Genomic DNA, 25,022 nt, shown 5'->3' on the forward strand with positions numbered 1-25,022 from the left:
TACATTATTGTATATTTAGGTAATTAAAAGTTAAAAGCAAAAGGTATTATCAAATTGTTTCATTCACAAATGTATGGATTCTCTTATTGAAATTTTCGTATGCAAATCAGCCGGTGCGGCTTAAAATTTAGTTTTTAGTACAAAAATCTTGACGCGGTGCGCGTATAAAATCACAGCCTGATTATTTTTTATTATTAGCTTCAATTCTTTTTGCAAAAGAGTTTTTATTCATCAGTTAACGACTGAATACTTGTTTGGAAGTAGTCATTAACTGATATGATTTTTAATAACTGTATTTATTTAAAGACGTATACTAGAGATAATGGAATTGATTTTGCTAGATCAATTTTTACCCCAAGTTTTTGTTCATAATTTGAAACAATAGCAAAGATCAAAAAAGAAAAATTTAAATAATATACAGGAATATCAATCAATTTCCATTCGAGGCAGTACAATTTAATAAAGTAAATTGAAAAGAATGAATAGAGTATAAGCAATGAAACAAATTCAAAAGACAAAAATATATCAATTATAAAAAAACTATACAACAAAAATCAAAAAGTACTAAATAAAAGAAAGTAAAGAATCAAAAAAAACCAGAAATGAAAGTCATGAAAATATACCCAAATAAATCATATCTTTATAAATTATCAAAAATTATTTATTTCTTTCTACCAAATAATCCTTTTTTCTTTTTTTGTTTTTTACCACCATCAGCTTGTAAAGAACTTGCACTATAATTACCAGCTTGATAAACAGGTTGTTCATCAAAATTTATAATTGGTCTACCACTATTACCAATTTCTCCAATTCCTCCGTTATTATTATTATAATCTTGTTGATTTCTTGATTGACCATTTAAATTATAATAAGGGAAATCTTCATGAAAACCCCAACCTAATCTATTACTTTCTAATTGATCTCTATAAGTTACATCACCAGTTATAGCATATTCAAATCCTCGAATAGTATCTAAAGGTCTTTCATTTCTATTTCTTGTTGGATTACTCATATCATAATTTTTAATAGGTTGACCAAAAATATCTTTTAAATCATTTGAATCATTACTTAAATAAGAAGGTCTTCTATCACCATCTGGTCTATGAGCAGCTTGTTCAAATGGTTGTTCTTCATTAACTGCAGTTAATATTGGATCATGAACATTAGCTGTATGAACTTTATAATGTTCTTGATCTTTTGATGTTATTTTTATATCTATATTACCTTGTTGTGGTGTTTTATTTGAAGACTTTGATCTAAATATAGCCATTTTGAAGTAATTGTTGTGAGTATTTTTGTTTTATTAAAAATTTCGGGTATCTTTTGATTTTAAAATAATTATTATTTATTTATTTATTAGCGAATGTTAAATTTAATTTGTAATCTTAATGAATCTTGTTAATTAATTATTTGATAGTGAATGAATTAAACCTAAACAGATAAGTAAAGTTTTAGTTGAAAAGAAAAGTAGTTGTAAAAATATCGAAAGGAGATTTTCTAAAAAAATTTAGATTTTGATTTTGAGATTTTTTTTTTTTCTTTTCTATTTAATTTAATTTTATATTCTTTTGATTTATATTATATAATTTTGTTGATTTTAATATGATGATATTTAATTATTATATTAATATTATTATTTTGAGAATAGTTTATTATTTTGATGTACAGATTAATTATCTGTATATGACATTCTATAATTCGAAATTAAACGTTTGTTTAGAGTTTCTATATCTTTAAAGATTGAAAATTGATCCTTAATTAAAAAGTTTCAATTGAATATTTAAAGAAAAAAGGCTTAGTATTTACACATATAAGAATCCCAAGCCTTGAATGTATTTCAAAAGTATCTATATATAATAAACAAAGCTCCAAGTATTGTTTTTCAGGAAGATAAGGATTGTATTATATCTTTAATATCAAGCCCGAGACAATTGAAAAAATAAAAAAATTGTGAATAAAAATATCCCGTTACATCCTATTTTCTCGAGGTTATAAACATTTTATTAAATCATTAAAAATTTCAGGCACCTCGTATAATTTCTATTATATTGAATACTTTTTTGTAACTTTTATTAATATTCTGAACTTTTTTGATCCTTATTTTCCTAGTCAGAGAGAGATACGTATAACAAAGAGCTTGTAAAAGTTGTTGTAGGAAGATCAGTAACTCAACATTTCCTTAGATCTAGTAAATAAAGCCTGACTCTTTCAATTGTAGGAGTAGATACGTTAATTTTCGTAAACAAATTCTGATTTCATTACCCAAAATCAGAAAAAAATAAATCTGTGTCAAACTAGAACAAAAATCTAAAAAAGGTCCTAAAATAGCACACTTGACAAAACAGCTTAAATTTTCAATATTAAGTAACTAAAACTAAAACTTACATCATTTTATTCTTTGAAAGAAAGTAAATGTAATTAATATGAGACTTTTTTTGCTAGCTCTACTGTAAGGTGGTCGTTTTGGGCAATTTATATTAAAATTTTGATCTTAACAGGCTCTCCAATTTTTTGTATTCTGATATCGCATACTTTTCATACAATTAGTACAATTTATACAGAACATAAAAAACTTAATTATTACACCATAATAAATAATTTATCATAGACAGCATTCAATTCAAAGAATTACAGTTTGAATCTTCCAAAATGTCTAAAAATCCAATTCAATTTGTATCACTAATATCAAGAAATGATAAACCACTATATATACAATCATTCATACCAGGATCAACCACAACTAAAGATCCGAATGATAAATCAACACAAACAACATCAGCATCAAGTATAAATAAATTTTTAAAATTCAATTTCTTTAGTCATATGGCAGTTGACATATTTTCATCACCTACATCGTTATTATTAAGAGAACAACAACAACAACAACAACAACAACAACAACAACAACAAAAAGGTACAAATCAAAGTGGTGTATTACTATTGTTTATTCAAGAACAAGTAATAGTGTATGGGTACGAATCTAATAATGGATTAAAAATCATTGTTGGTGTTGATCAGGGGATTAGTATAAATCAAGAACTGTTAAATAATTTTATAAAAAATATTTATAAATTATATTTAAGAATTATTTGTAATCCATTTAAGAATTTTAAAGGTATAGAAAGTAACATAAATGGAGAAGATAATGATGATGATGATTTATTAAATTCACCTAAGTTTGATAATGGTGTTAGAAGTTTAGTTGAGAATTTTATGAAAAAGTAGTGAAATATATAGAAGGTAATAATCAATTCGTCATTCATTAAATTAAAGTAAATTAAATATGTAATTATTGTAAACTATTTCAATACGACATTAGCACCTCTTAAACTTAAATAAGCTTGATCAACACCAGGTTGAATATTTTTAATAACTTCTTGATAAATTTCAACATTATAAAATCTTAATTGATTTGAAGGATTTTTATAATTACCCTTTAAACCAGTAATATCACAATAATGTTTTTTAGGTTTTAAACTTGGTGGTGAAGTAACTGATAAATAAGTTGGTTTATCTATTGGTAAATTTGTTTTTGATTGAATATATTTTATTTCATCTGATATTAATTGTCTACTTGGTTTATATCTTCTATTACCTATTGGTTTTCTGTTGGGGTTTTGTTTGAATGAATGAGGTTTTGTTGTTATTTCCAGTAGATTGTGGAGTTCGGGTGATACTGATGCTGACATATTTATTTGTTGTGGATGTGATTGAGGATTATGTTAAATTGGTTGTAAATATATGATGTAATTTTTTATCGTGAATTCTTTTTTTTCGATTTGATTTTTTTGATTACTTTTCAATGAAACAACTTCAATAAGAAATTGAGAGGAACAAAATTTTGTAGTATTTACAGAAGAATTTTAGAGATGATCACGAACAACCCAAATCATAGCTCAATTGATGTGAAGTTTTGAAGTCCTTTTTTTGTTAGGATTTTTTAGTTACTAATTTGTGAACTATTTGTATGAAATTGAATCTAATTACGATCTTGAGAATTAAACTTCACCTACTTCAGATTGCAGATTAACGTAAAGACTAAATTTTGCAACAAGATATATATTTGTAAAGTGTCAACATACTATCATTTAATATTAATCAATAACACCACTTGTAATACTTAGTTTCTTTTGATTCTTTACATGATCAAAATAATAAATAATTTTTTAATCATAGAAAAAAAAGCCATAATAATAATTAAAAAGTATCCAAACAAAATTTTGGTAAAAAAAAAAAGAAACAATCTACCCCAGACTTTTTTTACATTTTATTATATCAATACCCAAATTAAAAACATTCAATGATTTTCATATAGACTATTACCTAGATATTATTTGTATTATAAACTTATTAGACATTCACAATTCATTAAAACATTCACTTATAGACGCTTTGAAAGAAAGCATTAAACAAGCATTTTAACATTTTCAGGGCATTATCAAATGATTACATCAAGACTAACTAATTTCAAATCTAGCATACTATTTAAACAGTCAATACCGATACTAAAGCTAAGATCATCAACGCTAAGATCCTCGCTACATTATTGTCACACAAGACAATTCACTACATCTAAAAAATCACAACTAAATATAACACCATTAGAATTATATAATGAAAGAGTAAAACAAGGAAAATTAAGAGAGGATCAATATCAAAGAAAAATTATAAGTTCATTATCTATATTACATGAAAATTTAATTCATTACAAACCACCAGAAATAGAAATCCCCACAATACAAGAATTAAAAGCAGCATCAACCAACAAATTTTCAATACTCAAGGTATTTTCATCATTTTTTGGTAAAAATCATACACAACCCACTATAAAATCAACGGATTTTGAAAATGATGAAGAATATAATTCAATAAATAATAAAGGAATTTATTTATATGGAGATGTTGGATGTGGTAAAACGATGTTAATGGATTTATTTTATGATACAATTCCTAAAAATTTAACTAAAAAAAGAGTTCATTTCCATCAATTTATGCAAAATTTACATAAAAGATTACATCAATTAAAAATTCAATATCGTATTAAAAATTCAAAGGGAGAATATCATGATGAAATTGATGTTATACCAATATTAGCATCAGAAATTGCAAAACAATCAACAGTATTATGTTTTGATGAATTTCAAGTAATTGATGTAGCTGATGCAATGCTTTTAAGAAGATTATTAATGCTCTTGTTGTCATCACAATATGGAGTTATATTATTTGCAACAAGTAATAGAGCACCAGATGATTTATATTTAAATGGAATTCAAAGAGTTAGTTTTATTCCATGTATTAAATTAATAAAATATAAAACAAGAATTATTTATTTAAATTCACCAATAGATTATAGAAAAATCCCAAAACCAATAAGTTCAGTTTATTATTATCCTAAACCTGGTGTAAAATGGAATTCTAAAATAAATCAATCAAATTGTAATAAACATATTAATCAATGGTATGAGTATTTTAATCAAAATAATCATAACTTGCCAGAAGGTGAAAAGCTTGAGAACTATTCATTAAAAGTATGGGGTAGAAATTTAATTGTACCAATAAGTTCACCACCAAAAGTTGCACAATTTACATTTTTTCAATTATGTGGTACCCCAATGGCAGCAGGTGATTATTTAACATTAGCAGAACTGTTTGATGCATTTATTATAACTGATATACCTTATTTAAGTATAGATCAAAGAAATCAAGTTAGAAGATTTATAACATTTTTAGATGCCATATATGATTCTCATTGTAAATTATCAGTTACTTGTGCAGCTCCATTTAAAGATTTATTTGTTGAACCTGAAGATTTATCAAATGATGGAAATAATTATCAATTATATAAAAAACAATCAGAAGCTAAATCACAAAGAAATAAATTAAATGAAGAAGAAAAAATTCAAATTGAGAAAAAACTGAAAAAAAGATTAGAAAATATAGATATTGATTCTTTTGAAAATGATGAATTAGTTATAAAACATGGATTTGATAAAAATATTGTTAAAAAGGCATCAATGTTTGTAAATGATGAAGAAAAATTTGCATTTGCAAGAGCTTTAAGTAGATTAAGTCAAATGAGTACTACTGAATGGATTGAATTTGATAGAAATAATTAAAAATAATTAAAAAAACGATTGATTAGAAGACATATTTTGTTTAATTACCTTAACTTTATTTATTTTATAGATTATTTATGTTGATTTATGATTATTTATTTTTACTATTAAGTTCTCTCATAATTATATTGATACATATACTTTTGATACAGTATGTGGAAAGATTTAATAGCCAAATCACATAAGTAGTTACAATCAGGGAGCCGTGCGTGAAATCGCATTTGCTCTATCGTAGTGCAAATTGGTAATTTATGAAACAACTCAATTTACAACATAAGTTCAATATAATAGTAAAAATAAATAAAGTAGAGTTGGGAGTGTTGGAATATAACCTTTTAAAGTTAATTTTTTGTTTACGTTTTAAGTAAACTTCTAATCTGGAATTAACAATTTAATATTAAAACGGGTAATAGTATTTGAGGAAATTTACTTACAAATGTTAAAATTCAGTATAAAAATCTTTTAATATTGTTATTTGCCAATAAGAAAATATAAAAATGAAAATAAAAAAACTAAGAAAATGAACTAATTGTTCTCAAAAGGATTGCTTTTCAATTGAAAGAAAACAAAAAAAAAAACTTGAAAAAACTAATAATTGTTACATTCACCGTCAACTCCACCATAAGAATTGAGGTAGTTTTCTCCCAATAAGATTGAATTTTGACCTGGTTGATTCAGCTCTCCCCATGCAGCACAAATTTTTTCAGGAACTGAATAACCAGTCGATGATAACAAAGAATAAGCCATGTTTTCAATTGCATCTTGACTATTAATAATACTACCTTTGTCCATTTCAGTCCAATGTTGTTTTAATAAATCAGCATTAAAACCATCAAAATTAAATGAAACCCAATCAACTTCGTAATCTCTTTTTTCAAAAACATTTTCCCCTTCCCTTTTACTATTTAAATGATAATCAACAAATCCATTCATAACAGTATGTATTGAGTCAAAAGTTGTCAATAACACACGTCCCTTTTGATTACCATAACCACCATAAAATGCTGAAACAGTTGTATTGTCAGCAATTGTTGTATGTGTTGAATTAGGTGGTAATAAAGCATTAATACTGACCAACCCAAATTCATCAGTCCCATGAATGGCTTCAGTTAAATTGAATTCGGAAGCAAAATCTAATTTAGGTAAAACTAAATGACTAATATCAGCATAACCATATTCATTAGCTTCTATTAAGATATCTCTTTTATCTGGAGCAGCTCCTGATCCAGACATCCACCTCCAACCACTTTGTTGACCATAACTTCTGACTGCCTCATAAGCACCATTTCCTAAAGCATGAACAAAAGCAAAAACAACACATTCAACTCTAACGACACTTGCTGGTTGATGATTACCAGTAGCTGCTTCTTGATAAAGACCAGCACCACAAAATGTATTTCTTATTTGTTTAGCAGTATCAATTAAAGCTAAAAATACAGTTGACCCAGCAACCATGACTGCATTGAACAAAGCACCTCTCTTGGCAATACCGCTTGAATAAGTGTCTAATCCAAATTTAGGTGAAGAAATGACCTCTTTTTTAACAACATTTGTATTTGATGAACTAGTACCTCCAATTATAGCAAATAAAAAAAGGACAGCAAATGCAGATGCAATAAATATACCCAATGTATAACTCTTTTTTGATGAACCAGGATATTTCATTTTTGAATTGATAAAGTTTTAAACAATTGATTTGTTGATTGTTGATTATAAGACTTTGCAAATACAAAAAATTAGAAATGACAAAATTTGGTATATTTATAACATTTTTGAAAAAACAATCATAAATTGATTTTTCTCAAAGTAAGTTTAATAAATTTGGAATCCAACCATGTGGGTTATACAATATGTGCGATTTATTCAAAAAAGACATCAAAATTCCAACTCACATGGAAAGGTTATGCAAATATCTCAAAATTATTAAATTTTTTTAAATTCATTCAAAAATTGATGAAATCATGTTGCAAAAAAATTTTTGATGAACTACAAACTATCTTGCCAATTGGTTGTTTGTAATTTATTAAAAAATTTATAATTTAAAGCCGTAAGGTAATGTAATTAGTGCCTCATATACAATTGGAAGAACTAAAATCATTTGTATATGATAACCTAAATTGAATGTGTCTGAATAAACTTAACAATACGCGGCTAATTAATTTTAATTAAACATACCCTCATGCCAAATGGTTAGGAGGTTTTGTTTAAAAAGATTCATAACTTTAGCTTTATTTGGTTTTATTTGATGATAGTCACAAAATTAAGAAAGACAATACACTATTTTTAACATTTAATTTTAGCACCAATTGGAAGAACTAAAATCATTTGTATATGATAACTTAAATTGAATCTGTCTAAATAAACTTAACAATATGCGGCTAATTAATTTTAATTATACATACCCTCATGCCAAATGGTTAGGAGATTTTGTTTAAAAAGATTCATAACTTTAGCTTTATTTGGTTTTATTTGATGATAGTCACAAAATTAAGAAAGACAATACACTATTTTTAACATTTAATTTTAACACTCTCAAAAGAGGATTGCATTGAACCAGAACATACGCGTTTCTGCTTAATCAAAGTTAGCATTTCAAGAACGAGCCTTCGGTTTGTAGTTTTGATTTCTCTCTCTTTTTAAAAAAAGTTATTTTGTTACCTTCAAATGATTCAAATCATTTCATAAACATAAAACATAGAATAAAACGTATGAGATCGACATATTTTGAGTCAGACAAAGTGTAACCAAGTTCAATAATGATGCTCTTCAAATACTTAATATTATCAACTGAAACAAATCCAACCCGATTCTTAGTTATGATTCAATTATTATTTCACATAAATTGCGCTTTCAGTATCAATACGAACCGATAACATGTAAATACCTATCGAACTTAGTTCAGTAACTCCTTAATCACAACCTTCTTAACGTTGCCGTGTGCGGTAAAGCACCTTGAACCTATTCAATTTAACATTAATTGTTGTATCTAAATTGGAAAAAAATTGCGCTAAAACTCAAACCCAATCATAATGCCAGAAACAATCTGTGACTATAATGCATAATCTGAAATAATTTAATATACAAGACAAATAACAATCAAACTAGATTTAATGTCGTAAAATCAGATAAAAGAGAAAAGATTTATATTACATTGTTTATGATTAACTAGTTTTTTTGGATCGTTTCCATTACAGACCATATACAATTTTTATCCCACCCCGGTAGACCCATCTGAACCCTTTATTTTAATTGAATTTTTAATTTTTTTTGTATTTTTTTGATTTTTTTTTTTTTTTTTTTAATTTGTATGTTTTATTTTTTTAAAAAAAATTGTCTAATATTATTGTTTTTCATATTGTAGATTTTCTGAAAAAATTAACTACATCCAGTTGCACGATTACTGACACAAGTATTTCCTGAATAATCGTAATCACGTATTTCACAACTTTGATCATTGTAAATACAACTTTGTAAACAACGAGCAACAGCACCATATAAATCTCCATTGGTCATTGAACTAGGCAGTGACCAACTTACACAACATGAAGAGTAACAAGTTGATCTTGGACTATACGGAACTTGATTGCCCATGCTGTTATGCAAACCACTGGCGAGGGCTTGACAATCTCCACTACCTGGAACATGTGATCCTGAACATTGTAAATTATCTCTTTTTGCAATGAATTCGAATTTATCTGAAGAAGCTAAAGATTTTAAATTTTGGAAATAATTTGATAATTCAGCTGTTGAAGAAGAGTTTGACCAAACATCGAATATTGAAATATCTGATTTAGCTCTAGCAATAATAGCATTAGCAATGTCACCATTTAAGATCTGATTATTATTTATACCATTAAAATCAATAGTTTCAGCTAAAAGAACAGCATCACCAAAATTTTGTTGAGAAATAGCTTTTTCGTATGATTCATAAGCAGTAACCAAAGTATCATAATTGTCAAATGAATAGATACTAACATTCAATTGAGCACCAAAACCTGGATCAACATCAACAACTAATGATCCCTCAGATTTGACATTGTTGACAAACTTTCCTAATGAAACATCTAATACAAATTGATCTGTTGTAACTGCAGTTACAATAGTTGCATATCCTAATGAATAGATGATATTTTTGAAAAACATTGCTTTTGAATAAAGATTTGATATTGAGAATTAAATCGCTTGTTGCAACTTTTAAAAAAAATTATTAATTTTAATTACCTTTGCCAAATATATATTAAATGTTACTTATATTTTTCAATATCTGAAAAATTATCTAAAATTTTATGAAAATATTTTTAATTTACTTTGCAACAGATACTCACAACTTTTATGAATCGCCTCAAAAAGTCTTCTATTATTAATTGTTGTACTCACAAATGTATTGTTTAATTCTTGATATCTAAAATGTAACACTGTGATATTTTAGTTTGCTTTTGCAACTCCACGTGCATTTGTCTATACAAGAAGGTAATGACCAATTGAAAGAGTGAAAGAAAACTGTCAATTTGATCTTTCTTATCATACTGGGTTATAAAAACCTATAAACATGGATTACACAAAATCGCATTTAAAATAAATTACAAACAAAAGTTTACAAACCAAAATTAATTATAATACACAAAATAAATTTAGTCTAAATTTTAGAAAACTCATTAATTTAAAACATGTGTCAATTGTGCTGCTGAAAATTACACAATAATAACAACTAGAAGCTTTCATCACATACTTTACTTTTCAAACTTGTTGCGAACTCAAAATTAAAAGTAGAATTTTCATTTTTCAAATTTCTATTAAAAATTTTATGAATGTGTTAATAATCTTAAATAAGCATTATTTTTCTTTGAATTTTATATGACTTGGAAAAATTTTAGAATTTACATCGTGAACAAAAGTCAAATCAAATTTTATCTTTTAAAATGAAATCAAATTTATTTATCTTCACTTTAAGTACATTTTTAACAACTCAAGTTGTTGCTTCAGGTTCAATTGTTTCAAAATTAAACACCGTTATTAACAACAACAATAATGATGGTTCAAGCTCAGGTTCATTAATTGTTGAATCTGATCCTGGTTATGGTGCTCAATTGAATGCTAGTATTTATTCATATGATAATTATGTTAAAATTTATAATGCTTACCAATCATATGAAGAAGCAGTACAAGATGAAAAATTTGGTGACGCTGTTATTTATGCAGAAAGTATTTTATTCAATGGTGTAACCACACAAGATCTTTTAGAAGGTGATATTGCAGCTGCTATCATTACTAGAGCTAAATCAGATTCAACTTTATTTGATTTATGGGCAAACACAACTACTTCAATTGAATATGCTGAGTATTTCAAAAATTTAAAAACATTGGCTTCAAGGGATGGATTTGAAACAATTCAAAAAAGAGATAATTTACAATGTTCTGGATCACATGTCCCAAACAGTGGGGATTGTAACAATTTGAAATCTTCACTCAATTCAGAATCTGGTTCATTTGTTCCAAAGTCACCAAGAAATAGATGTTTCAACAATTGTTGTGTTAGTTGGTCATCTGATAATACAATGCGTTTTGGTGATTTAGCAGCTGCTGAAGATAGATGCGTTTCAATTTGTGTCAACAATGGACAAAGTTGTATAATTAGAGATTGGTCAACAAATGGTAAATTTTTAAATTTTTGCACTAGTAACCGAGCTGATGGTTGTAATTGAGATTTCACAAGATTGAATAATTGGGTGAAAAATTACAGATATGAATCTATAAAAAAATATTTTGAAAAAATTGAAAAAAAAAAAAAAAAGAAAAAAAAAATAAAAAAAATAAAAAAAATAAAAAAAAGTTTAAAAATTAAATAAAAAAAATTTTATTTTTCGAAACAAATTGAATAAAATTAGGGTACAGAGTAAGGTCAGCCTGGGGTGGGATAAAAATTTAGGAATCTGTATAGGAAATGATCTAATCAAAACAAAAAAAAAAAAAACAAAAAAAAAACAGTTGTAGATTGTCATACCTTGTGTTCTAGTTTGCTCTACAATTTTTAATTCCTAAAATCTGGCTGCAAAATTTAATAAAAGAGTTAAGCGGTTTTGATATATTCAAAGGTTAAAAGATTTTACGATTTTGACCCCTAATGTCGGTACTATTACAAATATAAGCGGTGCAACCCCATTGCAGTCGGAACAATGAACTCTAATCAATACTATTTTGATGGATTACGGTATGATAATATAATAGATCTTATGACGGTTTCACAAAAGCCATTTTTCGTAATTATAGTTTTTGACTAAAAACAAATGACTAAAATGAGTCTATAAGTCAAAGTTTAGATTATACATTATCTCATTTTAATCATTAAATTGATTATCATATGATGGTTGGGATTTCTAAAAGTACAGGGTTTTAAAAAGTAAACTCTAGCAAAAAAAGTCTATTGTGTGCATAATTTTTCGAGCCGTAAATGAAGTGGGCCAACCCATGTATTACTAAACGAGAACTCAGAAAATACCACCTTTAATTACATTAATACGTGCATATTCCCATACAAATTCCTGCATATAAAGGTTTTTTTTACCAAATGAATAGTCAAATGGTGCACTACCTTGGCTAAAATGTGTAACTACAGTTACATCGGATGTGAACAGATTGTTTGTATTTGATACACTTTCATTTCTAATCATCAAACTCCCCAATTGATCAAGATCAAAGATTTTGGGACATCACTAATTTTATATATCACTTTCAGAAAGATATCCCTTATATAATTTTATCACATCAACTACGATTTTTTAACTACATTTTTCAATAATAATAATATGGAAGTAATAGAGGTATTTTTAACAACATTCAGAACAAGTTTAGTCCCCACTATTCCAATTCAAAATTATTATAATGTTGTTAAAAGACGTTTAATATTCTATACATCATTAAATAAAGTTGAATTATTTTCAAGTATAATTTGTTTTATTATACCAATAATAATAATTGTTTCTTCATCAATATTTGCTGAAAATAATGATTTGATTCATGACTGTTATAAAAAGTATAAATCAATTGGTACAAAATATTTTGGATATTTATTAATTCCAATTTTATCAATTATGATTTTATTTTATTTTAATTTATCATCATCAAATATTACATCAATTTATCAACAACAATTTTCCAAAAAAAATTTATCTACTATTTTATTTATAAGTTTTATAATTTTATTAATAATTATAAATAATACTATTGAATTATATTCATTTAAATATTTAATTTTATTAAATTTTAATTTAAATAATAAATCAATTTTTTTTAACTTTTTGAAATATTCAATAATTCAAAGTTTTACAACAGGTTTATACCATGGAATTAAAAAACATTATGAACCTGAACATTGGATTTTTGAAAAAGATTTACCTATTGAAGAATTTCATTTAATTCTTCAAATTTTAATTAATTGGTTCCATTTTTTCAAATATATAACGGGATTTATATAGAGTTTAAAAATATAGACACTAGATAGGTGGTTTATTTTCTTCGACAATAATTATTGATCCAAATATGTTTTGCTACCAGCGGGTAATGTTTCGTTATAATAATACCGTTAGAATGTACTTCACTTGATGCAAATGTTCTTTACTTGACCCCCCCTTTTTTTTTTTACTTTTTACAATCAATTCAATGAAACTCTTTCAACAATACAGCAACATTCAGATTCACTTTAATCACAACGTCTCTTTCTTGACACCAAGTGAAATCATCAGCAAGTTGAACTGCTCAATGAATTTAATTAATCCGTATAGTATATTCAATAAATGTAATTCAAATAATTTATGGTCATACATTCTATTTAGGCATAGCTATCATTGGAAGTACCCAAAAACTTTTGTATACACCTTATTAATAAAATAAAACATGATACCAATGTATCAGATTCTATGTAAAATTATGTAATTTATGAAGCAAAACACAAAATCAATTTGTTACAGTAGGAATTTTCATTCTAAGAAATTTGAATACAATATCTAACGAAATCATCTAATTTACTGATATTTATCACCAGACGTTTAAACAGATCCATAATGGTCTTATCAATTAATATATTTAACTACGTCAAAACTTACGAACAACTCAAACAAAAAGTAAAAAAGTAATTACCAAATTGCTGAACAAACTAAACGCTTTCAATTCAATTCAAATAATTTGATCTATATATCTAATCATAATTGTAATTTGAAGCTCTCTACTTTCTATTTCTGGTTACTTTTACTTATTTGTTGTAAGAACGAAATGAATCTACAATGAAAATAAACAACACAAATCATTCTGTTTCAATTAAATATCTCAGTCATAAAAAATTTCAATTCAAGCATTAAAAGACGAAGAAACTAAGATAGTATTCGAACAAAGCTTGGACAATGAGGAACATTGATGTTTTTTTCTTTGGAAACTATAATATTTTCAAACAGCCGTGTAGCTACCACATTCATTGAAATATTAACTGCTGTAGTAAAATTAAATGAGTAGACTCAATTTTATTTGGCAGAAATTACGAGAAATGAAAATATATTCTATTGCGAAATGAGAAAATTATATAATTTCGACAATAAAGACTAATATTTTAAATCGATATGAAATAAATTTGATAAAAGATATTCTACAAATCTACATAAAGTCCGTATTTTACTGTACCATATTGTGTAAAATACATTTTTTATATAAAGTATACGGGTTTCAATATATTAATGAATATAAAATTAATAGTTAGAAACTGTATTAAAATTAAATTAAGGTAATTTAGGTGCGGCTTAAAAACATTAGACACAAAATACTGTATATAACAATATAATCTTTAATCGAATTTGATTAAATAATTAACTAATTTAGGTTTGCTTTTGTTTAATCTTTTATTTGTTTTAATTTATTTATATACAGTACAGTTAAAACAATTTTGTAAATCCCCCTTTCAAAATTATTTATAAATGTAAAGATATAAATAGATTATAAGATTTTTGTTGCTTTTATAATGGTTTAAATCGATACTTATTATTGAATAGATACGAGAAACAAATAAATGTCTTTAAATTGTCTCAATCTTATTCGAAGAAAAATTAATTAAAACGGGAAGAGTTTGAGGAACTCGAGGAATTGAGGGAACTTATTTAAATGAAAATGTTTCTCTGATAATTCTGTCAATATAAATTTTTATACGTGTTTTAACTTAAATATTAAAATTGTTATACTATCAACAATAAGTTTGTATATTCCATTAATAATAATAATAATAATAATAATACTGTTAAATTTTATTAATTAACCAAATATAGTATTAATAATTATTATTAAAATATTTACGTCAAACAATTCTAATTGTAATAATTTTAAGTGCACGATCAAACTAATAAGATCAATAATTATAAAATCTTGATAAGAAATCAAATATATACTCAAATTTGAATCGGGATCTTTGGATAATAATATATTCTTTGACGGAAATTATTAGTTTTTTAGTTTCATTTGAAGATCCCTTTGTTTATTGTTTATATCTTGTTTACATTAAAATAAGATTTTATACATAATACATTTGCATTAGTTACTTACTTGTATACAAATTCTCGAGTTTTTTGTTTATTAGTTTGTTTATTCAGTTGAATCACAAGTCAAATATAAATAGCAATGCAATAATCATTGAGATTATTAAACAATCTATCTAACGAGCTTTGTGTGATTAATATTACTTGATTTTTAAATGTTTGCTTCCTGAAAAAAATTTATATAAATTTTATTGTGTGTTGAAGATTAAATTTTAAAACATTAGGATATTAAAAGTTTATCATAGCTCAGCTTTTTTTTCTTTTCTAACAATTTATTAATATACGTATAATAATTGAATCATATATAAGAAATTAAGAAAATAAGTAGTATTTGTTCCTGAAAATTTAGTCTAATATTGCAATCAAGGTTATCTTTTCTATTAGATACTATTATCCCTAAAGAAGCTTGAAACAAGATATCGTTATATTTAATTATAATCTCGAGGTGATTAATTAATAATAATGAAATAATCACATTTTTTTTTTTTTTTTTCCATAAATAAATTTAATTAAGTTATCTTATTTTTACAACCAAACTTTTATTACAAAAAAAATCAAACCAAATCACTTTTCTTTTTTGAATGAAAATTTAGATTCAAATTTCTTAAACTAATTATCCTTGAAGTCTAAAGATAAAAACTAATTAGATCTAAAAAAGATATCAAACCTTGGAGCAATATTCATTTTTACATTGAGATCTCAAAGTAATATTATTTTTAATTTATTGCTTCACCTTAATTTATAATTTATTTTTTTTTTTTTTTCTAAATAAAATCGCTTAAAAATATTTTGACAACATAATTTCATATTCATTTCAATTTCAATTTCATTTTACATTACAATTACATTTTACAAATTACTTTATCTAATATATTTGCTTTGAACTAAATTCTTCATTTCAATTTCATTTCAATTTATTAGTTACATATTTCTTACTTATTATCATTAATTACTTTCATAAGATTATATATCATATTCAAATTCATCACTTTCACAACACCATCAACTACACATTATTATTGCATTATTATTTTGACTAGTTCAAAAAACAAATTATACTTAACTAATATTCATTCGCTTTTTATAAACATTATACATTAATATTTTGTATTTTGAATTATGACAAATGTATCAATTAATAATCAAAATTTATATGATATATCATTAAATCAAAGGAAAATTTTATCTCAATCAATAATACCTACTACTAATACTACTACTTCATCATCAAAACCTTGTATTACACCAAAAAGAGTTGCATCAATGAATTCATTACCTACTTTAAATGAAAATAGTATAACTTCTTCTTCGTCAACAATTAAAACAATAAAAAGACCAGGTGATTATTATATTCAAAAAATTAATTCAAAATCTTCATTAAATTTAAATAAAACAATACAACCACAACCACCTTCAACTCCTATTTCATCTTTACCAAATCCACAATATTCACTGATACAACAACAACATCCTAATAATTATAAAAGAAGAATGTCACAAGATTCATTAATGTCATTACAATCTTCATTATCTGATGATCATTCACTGATTTTATCATCACAATTTGATACTCCAGTATTAAATTCTTCATCATCACAAATGACAAATCATCATAATAGATCAAATCAAATAGATACAAGACATAGTTCTATGACTTCTTCATCAACTTCAAATTTTGATCCAAATTCATCATCAATTATGGGAAATGATTCTACTATATCATTAAATAATTCATCTCCTAATAATAGTTTCATTAAACCAAAACCTTTAAAATCTGCATCAACTACAAGTGTACTTATGGTTAAACAACTACAACACCAAAATAAATTTGTTGTACCACAACCACCTATCAAAACAACAAGATCAAAATCAACTTCAACCATGCCAACTTTAAATAGATCAAAATCCAAGTTTTTAAGTTCACAAGAAAGTAAAGAACGTTCTATTTTACGTAAAAAAAAATATGAAGAAAATGATGATGATGAAGAAATTTTAAGTAATGATTTAGATAATTTAATTTTTAATGTTCCAATGATTAAAAATCATAATGAAATTTATAAATCTTCACCTTATCAAACTTATAATGGATCAAAATCTTCAACTTCAAATGCATCATCAAATTCAAATTTAACAATATTATCAAGAAATGATTTATTAATTGGTGATAGTAATGATAAATATAATATTAGACCATGTCCATTACCTGGGAAATTATCTACAACAAATTTACCTACTTTAAATACACAACATCAAGATGATAGTATATTAGAAGAAGAAGAAAGTTTTAATAATGATGATTCTGAAATTATTCAAAATATTTCAAATTTTTATACTCAAAGAAGTGAATCAAATTCAAAAATTTTAAAATTATCAAGAGATCAAAATTTGATATATAAATTACCATCTTTTATAAAATCACAATCATCTTTGGAAGATTTACATTTAATATCACCTGAAAAATTAAATTTCTTGGATCAAACAAGACCAATCAATTTACCACCAAAATCATCATTTGATAAAACCAAACATAATAAAGAATTCAACAAAAATTTAACTAGTTTTGAATCAGTTTTAAAACATCAACAAGATTCAAGATCTAAATCATTTCAACAATTACTAGTGTTAAAACAATCTTGGTTAAAAGAATTAACAACATTAATGGATTTAGATAATAAAAATTTCAATAAAAAATTTACAACTGAAAAAAATCATATTAGAAAATTAACATGGGATTGTAATTTACCAACTAACAATGAATTAAATTTTAAATTCTTGATTAAAATTTTATCTAATAATTATTCATCACAAGATTCAATTCATACTATACAAAATTCATTTGAATTATTTAATAAAAAATTAGATTCAATAAGTGGGATAATGAAACAAAATAAAGATATAGAATTTAATAAAATTTTAAATAATATATTATCAAAACCAATATTATCAAATAATAAAAATATAAATCTAGAAAAATTTAAATCAAATTTTATTCATTTATTATATATAAAATCAATTAGTGAAACTGGACTTACTGAAAAAGATTATTTACTCCTAACAATAATTTTAATAATTTTCCCAAATTTAAAAATTTTAGATACTTATATCTTGTTAGAACTCATAAATCAAGAAATTTTTAATAGAGAATTTATAAATGAAATTTTTAAATCATCAAATTTTGATAATGAATCAATTAGTATAAATGAATTTTTAAAAATTTGTTTACAATTTAATGATAATTTACCATTATCTTTATCAGCTCCAACAACTCCAATAATTGATCAATTATCAAGTTTCAAATCATTATCTCCATCACCTTCAACTACAAGTTCAAGTTCTTCATCTAATGAGGAAGAAATCATAGTTTCATCAAATCAAGAAATTTTATTGAAATTATTTACTTTACTAATTATTAATACTCAATCTACAAAAACAAAAAATAAAAATAATTTAAAATTAATTAAATCCTTTTTAAAAACTGTATTTTTAAATTTTCATTTAGGTTGGAATTCAAAAGATGAATTATTTAAAGAAAATAAATCTATTAGAATTAATTATTGTTTAGATCAATTTTTAAATTTAGAAAAATTTATAAATAGGTGGTCATCTAATCATTTTAATTAAGTTTGTGGTTCAGGGTTTTTGGCTATTCAGTTTTTTTGTTATAAAATAGGAAAAGGTTTTTGTTTGGGTTTTCTTGCTATTTTCACATTATATAATTTATAAAGGTTTTAATATACTTAATTAATTTACATTATTAAAAAAATCAACTCTCATCACCTATAGATAGCAAACATTTGATTGAAATATAAAATAGAAGTAAACATAATAAATCGTAAAAGAAAAAGAAAAAAAAGGTTTATCAATACTTTAAAGCTCCCAGACAGGGAATTGAACCCTGGTCTACCATGCGACAAACGGTAATTCTAGCCACTAAACTATCTGGGATGAATTTTTACAAAATTCCTTACAGGTGGGTTTATAAACTAATTTGATACGTTATTGGCTATCACCAATTTATCGACTACTTTTGACGTAGATTTACGAAAATTATAATTCTTTTTTTGCATTTTTTAGTTTGCAATTGTTGCAAATTTTTTTCAATTTCTTACATAATTTTAACAAATTTTTGTGAATTAAATTCAAATTCTAAAAAGAGTAAATAGTCGATAATGAATTACCAACTTAGTAGATGAACAGTAAGACTCATGATGGAACAGTTTATAATTTTTACAAATTGTTTTCACGTATATTCTTTTTGCAACTAAATTTGATTATGACCTAAATTGTGATTTAATAAATTGAATATTTTTTTGCTCCAATCTTTAAAAACTTGGTAAATTAATATTGAAGATTTATACATTTTTCGACTGTTTTGAAATGATGTAGGATACTTTTTAGAGAAAATCATAATTTTACAGAATTGCACTTTATCACTAAGTTTTATGCTAGGATTAATTAATAGTACAAAATTTTATATACAAAGTTTTATCCAGTTTATTTTAAAAAATAAACATATCTTTCTTTAATATCTTTGATTCTTTCTTTATTATCAATATAATTTAATTTTGTTAAATAAATTTTCCAAATCTCTAATTGAATTTCTTTATCTTTAAATAATTGTAAAGCTTTTTCATAAACCAGTAAAGATTTTTCAATTTGATAATGTTGTTGTAATATTGATGCATAAACCATAAGATTTTTTGGAGTTGCTATTTTTAAAATTATCATTTTTTCAATTACTTCATTTAGTAGGTTCATATAAGTTGAATTATTAACTTCTAGAAATGAATCAATTAAATCAATAAAGAATTCCCATATTTTTTTCAGTTTTTGTATTCTTCGTTGGATGGGAATTGATGAATCATTAATATTTATTTGATTTATATCTGGATCTTCATTACTAAATAATAAATTTTTTAATATTTCAATAGAAGAAGTTTCTTGAAAATGATTAGAAGATAATCTTAATTCACACCAATATATATATAAATCAGCTAATTCATCAACTTTAGGAAATTGAGATTGAACAGATTTACTTAATATAAAATCAGCAGTTTTGTAATCACTTTGTGATGAATAAATATCACTATATTTAATCCAAATATCTTTTAGTCTGTGAGTACATGAATTTGGAATCTTTAATGGATTAATGGATTTTATAGATTGTGCTATGGTTTTAATTTGATTATTTAAATCATCTTTATAGATATCAAACCTTTGAAACCAATAATCTACGTTGTTTGGATCTATGGATAATTTTAAATCATTTAATAGTATTGATCTATTGTTTAATAGTGTTTCATATTGATTTAAAAGCATCTTTAGGTAACTAAGATCAGGTGGTTTAGTTGTTGATAAGTAATTTTCAATTTCAAATTCTTCTGATTTTGTATATTCATTATATAAATTCTTAAAATCTTGAATTGTTTTACATTGAATAATTGAATTTTCAAATATGGATTTAATCTTGTGATAATTTGAATTTGTTGATTTATAATATTCAATTAATTTTAAATTTAAATTTGTAGATTGATCTGGAAATTTTTCAATTAATTTTTTTATTTTGGTAGTGAAATATTTTTCATCTTTTTGTTTATTTGATATAAGCCAATCTAAAAATTCATAAAGTATTTGAACTTGAGATTTTGATAAATTTGAATAATCAGTATGTGAACTTGTTAAATCATGATATAAATTTTTTACATTAGTTTTATCGTTAAATCCTTTTAATTTTTCTATTAGGTCTAATATTGTGAAATTTAAATTTGGATTTGAATCTATTTCCATTCCATTGAATACTTTTGGATTTATAAATTTTGAAAATCTCATATATATTTGTGATGCTGTAGCACCTTTTACTTTATTTGCAAATTTTAAATATAATTCCCAAATTTGATCATGAGTTTCTATTGGTAAGTTTTGTAAAGCTTGATTGAATTTTTTTCTTATACAAGTAATATCAATAATTATATGATTTGTTAAAAATTGTAAAATTAGTAAATTAATTTTAATGGACTTTTGATGATACGTTAAACAATTATCAAAAGCATTAATTATATCTTTTGGTTTGATTTGTTGATAGTTCTCAATAAGTAAATTCAAATATAGTATCCATAATTCTTCCAGTTTTGGTATTTCCCTAATAGATCTTGATAATATAAAGATTTTTGAATTTAAACAATCATTTATTTTATTTATATAATAATTTTTCCAAATTGATTCATCATCGGGGTTTTTTTGTAGTGTTTCTTCATACAGTATGTCTTGATCTTTTATCAACTCATCTAAATTAAACATCATATCATTTTGATCTGTAGTTATTAATTTATTTTTGCAACTAATATAGTTGCAATTGTTTATTTTTTTAATTTACATATAATTTATTTTTCTGATAGTCGCAACTTTGTAAACTAAATTTCAACAATTAGTCTACAAATAGTGAAACCACCACTAAATTCCAATTGAATCAATATACTTTTAACAAAATACATATATAATGTCCGGTGCAGGTAATCGTGAACAAGTGTTTCCAACACGTATGACTTTAGGAGTAATGAAATCAAAATTGAAAGGAGCTCAACAAGGACATACATTATTAAAAAGAAAATCAGAAGCTTTAACAAAAAGATTTAGAGATATAACTCAAAGAATAGATGATGCTAAAACCAAAATGGGTAGAGTTATGCAAACAGCAGCTTTTTCATTAGCTGAAGTATCATATGCAACAGGAGATAATATATCATATCAAGTTCAAGAAAGTGTTCAAAATGCAAGATTTCAAGTACAAGCAAAACAAGAAAATGTTTCTGGTGTTTATTTACCTACATTTGAAAGTAAAATAAATGAAAATATAAATGATTTTAAATTAACTGGTTTAGGTAGAGGTGGACAACAAGTTCAAAAAGCAAAACAAGTTTATACAAAAGCAGTAGAAACATTAGTTGAATTAGCTTCATTACAAACTGCTTTTATTATATTAGATGAAGTTATAAAAGTAACAAATAGAAGAGTTAATTCAATTGAACATGTTATTATTCCAAGAACTGAAAATACTATAGCTTATATTAATTCAGAATTAGATGAATTAGATAGAGAAGAATTTTATAGATTAAAAAAGGTTAAAGAAATTAAACAAGAAGCTGCTTCTCAAGCTGAAAATGAAGAAAAATTAGCTTTAGCTGCTGCTGAAGGTGAAACTGATATTGGTGGTATACGAGATAATGAAAATAGTTTGAATATTCAAGCTGATAAAGAAAGAGGTGGTGATGTTTTGGGTGAAACTGAAGATGATGTCATTTTTTAAAATAATCTGAATAGTGTGAAATGTATAATATAATTTGAATGATGAGTCTTGTAGAGTCTTGTATCATTTGGATTTGTGGACTTTTTTCTGGAGCTCTAGTTGTTTCTTCTATTGAACATGTAGTTTGAAGAATCGCTAACATCATATCTACTAATTTTTATCAATTAAATGAGTTATCAAAAAGTTGTTTGATTGCACTATACCTACAGTTACTTAGCTCAGATTTCCACAGTATATGGAACTTGAGGAGGAATTTAGCTTATTTAATTAATACAATAATTCTTGACATACAAAAAATATTTCAAAAATCTGACACAAAATCGACATGTTTCATCATCAAATAAATTATGATTTTATTTTACAAATTCAATTGCAAATGAATGAACAAATTATAATTTATTCTTTTACACATAAAACTACGTACTCTCTAATTATAATTAAAAACATGCCAAAATTAATAATCTAGCCTGTATTCTGTTTCTATAAAATCTCTAAGTTAGAATGGATTTATAAATTTCATTTAAAAAAACAACTCTACAAATTTTAAACTATCGTATAACCACCGTCAACCGCTAAATTGGCGCCTGTAGTATAAGTAGATGCATCTGATGCAAGGAGTAGATAGGTAGCAACAAGTTCCCTAGGGTCAGCTTCTCTACCTAAGGGCGTAAGCTGCCACCATTTAGCTTTCATAGCCTTTTCAACAAACTCAGATATGTCAGTTGAAATATAGCCAGGCGAAACGCTATTAACCCTAGCGAACGGAGCCCATTCTACAGCTAATGACTTAGTCAAATGAGTACAGGCTGCTTTTGCTGCATTATAAGCAGCTTGTAATTGAGGAATATTAACAATTGATCCTGACATTGATGATGTTATGATAAAAGAACCTTTACCATTCTTCTTGAAAATTGGACCAATGTTATGAGCACAATAATAAACACCATTTAAGTCAGTATTTATAATATTGTTCCATGAATCATAACCTTTAACATTAATTTCTGGTCCTTCAGTCCAAGCAACACCAGCATTTGCAACAAAAACATCAATGGTTCCAAAATCTTCTTCTTGTTGTTTGATAACTTTTTCAACATCTTCTGGATCACTAATATTACATTTATATGCTTTTGATTTTATTCCATATGTTTTTGATAAGTATTCCGCTTTATCATCTGCAGGATGACTGTTATACCAGAGACAGATGTTTGCTCCTGCTTGTGCAAATGCTTCCGCAACCGCGTAGCCGATGCCCGCAGAACTTCCCAGAACTGATGCTACTTTACCTTTTAATGAAAACATATCCATTACATTTTTTGGAAGTTCTGGAGTTTTTGTTGGTAATGGACCTAATTCTTCATTACAATATGATTTAATCTCTTCACTCATCTCTGGATTATAGTTGACTACCTGCGATTATAGTTGACTACTTGCTAAACAAGGATTTTTTTGAAATATTTAACTTGAAAATTGGAAAACCTGAAAAATTTGGAAAACCTGAAAATTCGAAAAAAATAAAAATAGTTAAATCATCTTTAAAAGTATTTATACTTTGAAAATTCTCAACATCTTTAATTATATATTATACTTAGCAACTTATTGATATAATAATACATAATTAATAAAAATTCTCGGACTAATTTCTTGTAAATGTCAAAATTACTTGTAAATAGCAAATGAAACACAAAATCTATATATTTAATAATTATTGCAAAATGTTTTCGGTTTTGTGTAATATTATATTTTTGTTTTAAAGTGATTGGGGGATCATGGAGGAACTATAAAAGGAATTTTACGAGGGAGGTTTTCGATTAAAAGTTATGAACTTATTGGATTGTAATTGAAATATTCCGAGACAATGTTACACATTATCCAAAGTTGAATAATTTTGCACTTGTTATAAGTCTTCTTTCGACTTTTAAAAATATTAGGATTAGAACTTTTAACAAAGTACTAAACAACCTATTTATTCATCAAATTTTTTTAACAGATTAACATGAATAGACTAAAAATTGTATTGTACAGCAACTTCACTAT

At 25.0% G+C, this 25,022-nt stretch overlaps 12 protein-coding genes across 12 annotated transcripts; 6 read left to right on the top strand and 6 right to left on the bottom strand. All coding sequences in view use genetic code 12, as the record gives it.

The window, feature by feature from the left end:
• Positions 1-661: 661 nt before the first annotated feature.
• Positions 662-1,270, bottom strand: KGF54_001553 (uncharacterized protein; the record flags this gene model as incomplete). The annotated part of the gene is made up of 1 exon (XM_051761935.1): positions 662-1,270. One exon carries the CDS (start codon positions 1,268-1,270, stop codon positions 662-664), a length of 609 nt encoding a protein of 202 aa, XP_051621091.1.
• Positions 1,271-2,649: 1,379 nt separating this feature from the next.
• KGF54_001554 (uncharacterized protein) lies at positions 2,650-3,225 on the top strand (the record flags this gene model as incomplete). Its single annotated transcript, XM_051761936.1, has 1 exon — positions 2,650-3,225. The coding sequence occupies one exon, from the start codon at positions 2,650-2,652 to the stop codon at positions 3,223-3,225; it is 576 nt and encodes a 191-aa protein (XP_051621092.1).
• Positions 3,226-3,299: 74 nt separating this feature from the next.
• On the bottom strand, positions 3,300-3,689 carry KGF54_001555 (uncharacterized protein; the record flags this gene model as incomplete). Its single annotated transcript, XM_051761937.1, has 1 exon — positions 3,300-3,689. The coding sequence occupies one exon, from the start codon at positions 3,687-3,689 to the stop codon at positions 3,300-3,302; it is 390 nt and encodes a 129-aa protein (XP_051621093.1).
• A 753-nt stretch (positions 3,690-4,442) lies between these two features.
• On the top strand, positions 4,443-6,116 carry KGF54_001556 (uncharacterized protein; the record flags this gene model as incomplete). Its single annotated transcript, XM_051761938.1, has 1 exon — positions 4,443-6,116. The coding sequence occupies one exon, from the start codon at positions 4,443-4,445 to the stop codon at positions 6,114-6,116; it is 1,674 nt and encodes a 557-aa protein (XP_051621094.1).
• A 588-nt stretch (positions 6,117-6,704) lies between these two features.
• On the bottom strand, positions 6,705-7,781 carry KGF54_001557 (uncharacterized protein; the record flags this gene model as incomplete). The annotated part of the gene is made up of 1 exon (XM_051761939.1): positions 6,705-7,781. The coding sequence occupies one exon, from the start codon at positions 7,779-7,781 to the stop codon at positions 6,705-6,707; it is 1,077 nt and encodes a 358-aa protein (XP_051621095.1).
• A 1,710-nt stretch (positions 7,782-9,491) lies between these two features.
• On the bottom strand, positions 9,492-10,259 carry KGF54_001558 (uncharacterized protein; the record flags this gene model as incomplete). The annotated part of the gene is made up of 1 exon (XM_051761940.1): positions 9,492-10,259. The coding sequence occupies one exon, from the start codon at positions 10,257-10,259 to the stop codon at positions 9,492-9,494; it is 768 nt and encodes a 255-aa protein (XP_051621096.1).
• Positions 10,260-11,035: 776 nt separating this feature from the next.
• On the top strand, positions 11,036-11,818 carry KGF54_001559 (uncharacterized protein; the record flags this gene model as incomplete). Its single annotated transcript, XM_051761941.1, has 1 exon — positions 11,036-11,818. The coding sequence occupies one exon, from the start codon at positions 11,036-11,038 to the stop codon at positions 11,816-11,818; it is 783 nt and encodes a 260-aa protein (XP_051621097.1).
• Positions 11,819-12,919: 1,101 nt separating this feature from the next.
• KGF54_001560 (uncharacterized protein) lies at positions 12,920-13,588 on the top strand (the record flags this gene model as incomplete). The annotated part of the gene is made up of 1 exon (XM_051761943.1): positions 12,920-13,588. The coding sequence occupies one exon, from the start codon at positions 12,920-12,922 to the stop codon at positions 13,586-13,588; it is 669 nt and encodes a 222-aa protein (XP_051621098.1).
• Positions 13,589-16,804: 3,216 nt separating this feature from the next.
• Positions 16,805-19,306, top strand: KGF54_001561 (uncharacterized protein; the record flags this gene model as incomplete). Its single annotated transcript, XM_051761944.1, has 1 exon — positions 16,805-19,306. One exon carries the CDS (start codon positions 16,805-16,807, stop codon positions 19,304-19,306), a length of 2,502 nt encoding a protein of 833 aa, XP_051621099.1.
• Positions 19,307-20,179: 873 nt separating this feature from the next.
• Positions 20,180-21,985, bottom strand: KGF54_001562 (mRNA splicing protein; the record flags this gene model as incomplete). Its single annotated transcript, XM_051761945.1, has 1 exon — positions 20,180-21,985. The coding sequence occupies one exon, from the start codon at positions 21,983-21,985 to the stop codon at positions 20,180-20,182; it is 1,806 nt and encodes a 601-aa protein (XP_051621100.1).
• A 196-nt stretch (positions 21,986-22,181) lies between these two features.
• On the top strand, positions 22,182-22,988 carry VMA8 (H(+)-transporting V1 sector ATPase subunit D; the record flags this gene model as incomplete). The annotated part of the gene is made up of 1 exon (XM_051761946.1): positions 22,182-22,988. One exon carries the CDS (start codon positions 22,182-22,184, stop codon positions 22,986-22,988), a length of 807 nt encoding a protein of 268 aa, XP_051621101.1.
• A 543-nt stretch (positions 22,989-23,531) lies between these two features.
• On the bottom strand, positions 23,532-24,374 carry KGF54_001564 (SDR family oxidoreductase; the record flags this gene model as incomplete). Its single annotated transcript, XM_051761947.1, has 1 exon — positions 23,532-24,374. One exon carries the CDS (start codon positions 24,372-24,374, stop codon positions 23,532-23,534), a length of 843 nt encoding a protein of 280 aa, XP_051621102.1.
• Positions 24,375-25,022: the final 648 nt, after the last annotated feature.

This window comes from Candida jiufengensis (assembly GCF_024610255.1).
Source record: "Candida jiufengensis strain CBS 10846 chromosome Unknown scaffold5, whole genome shotgun sequence".
NCBI lineage: Eukaryota > Fungi > Ascomycota > Pichiomycetes > Serinales > Debaryomycetaceae > Lodderomyces > Lodderomyces jiufengensis.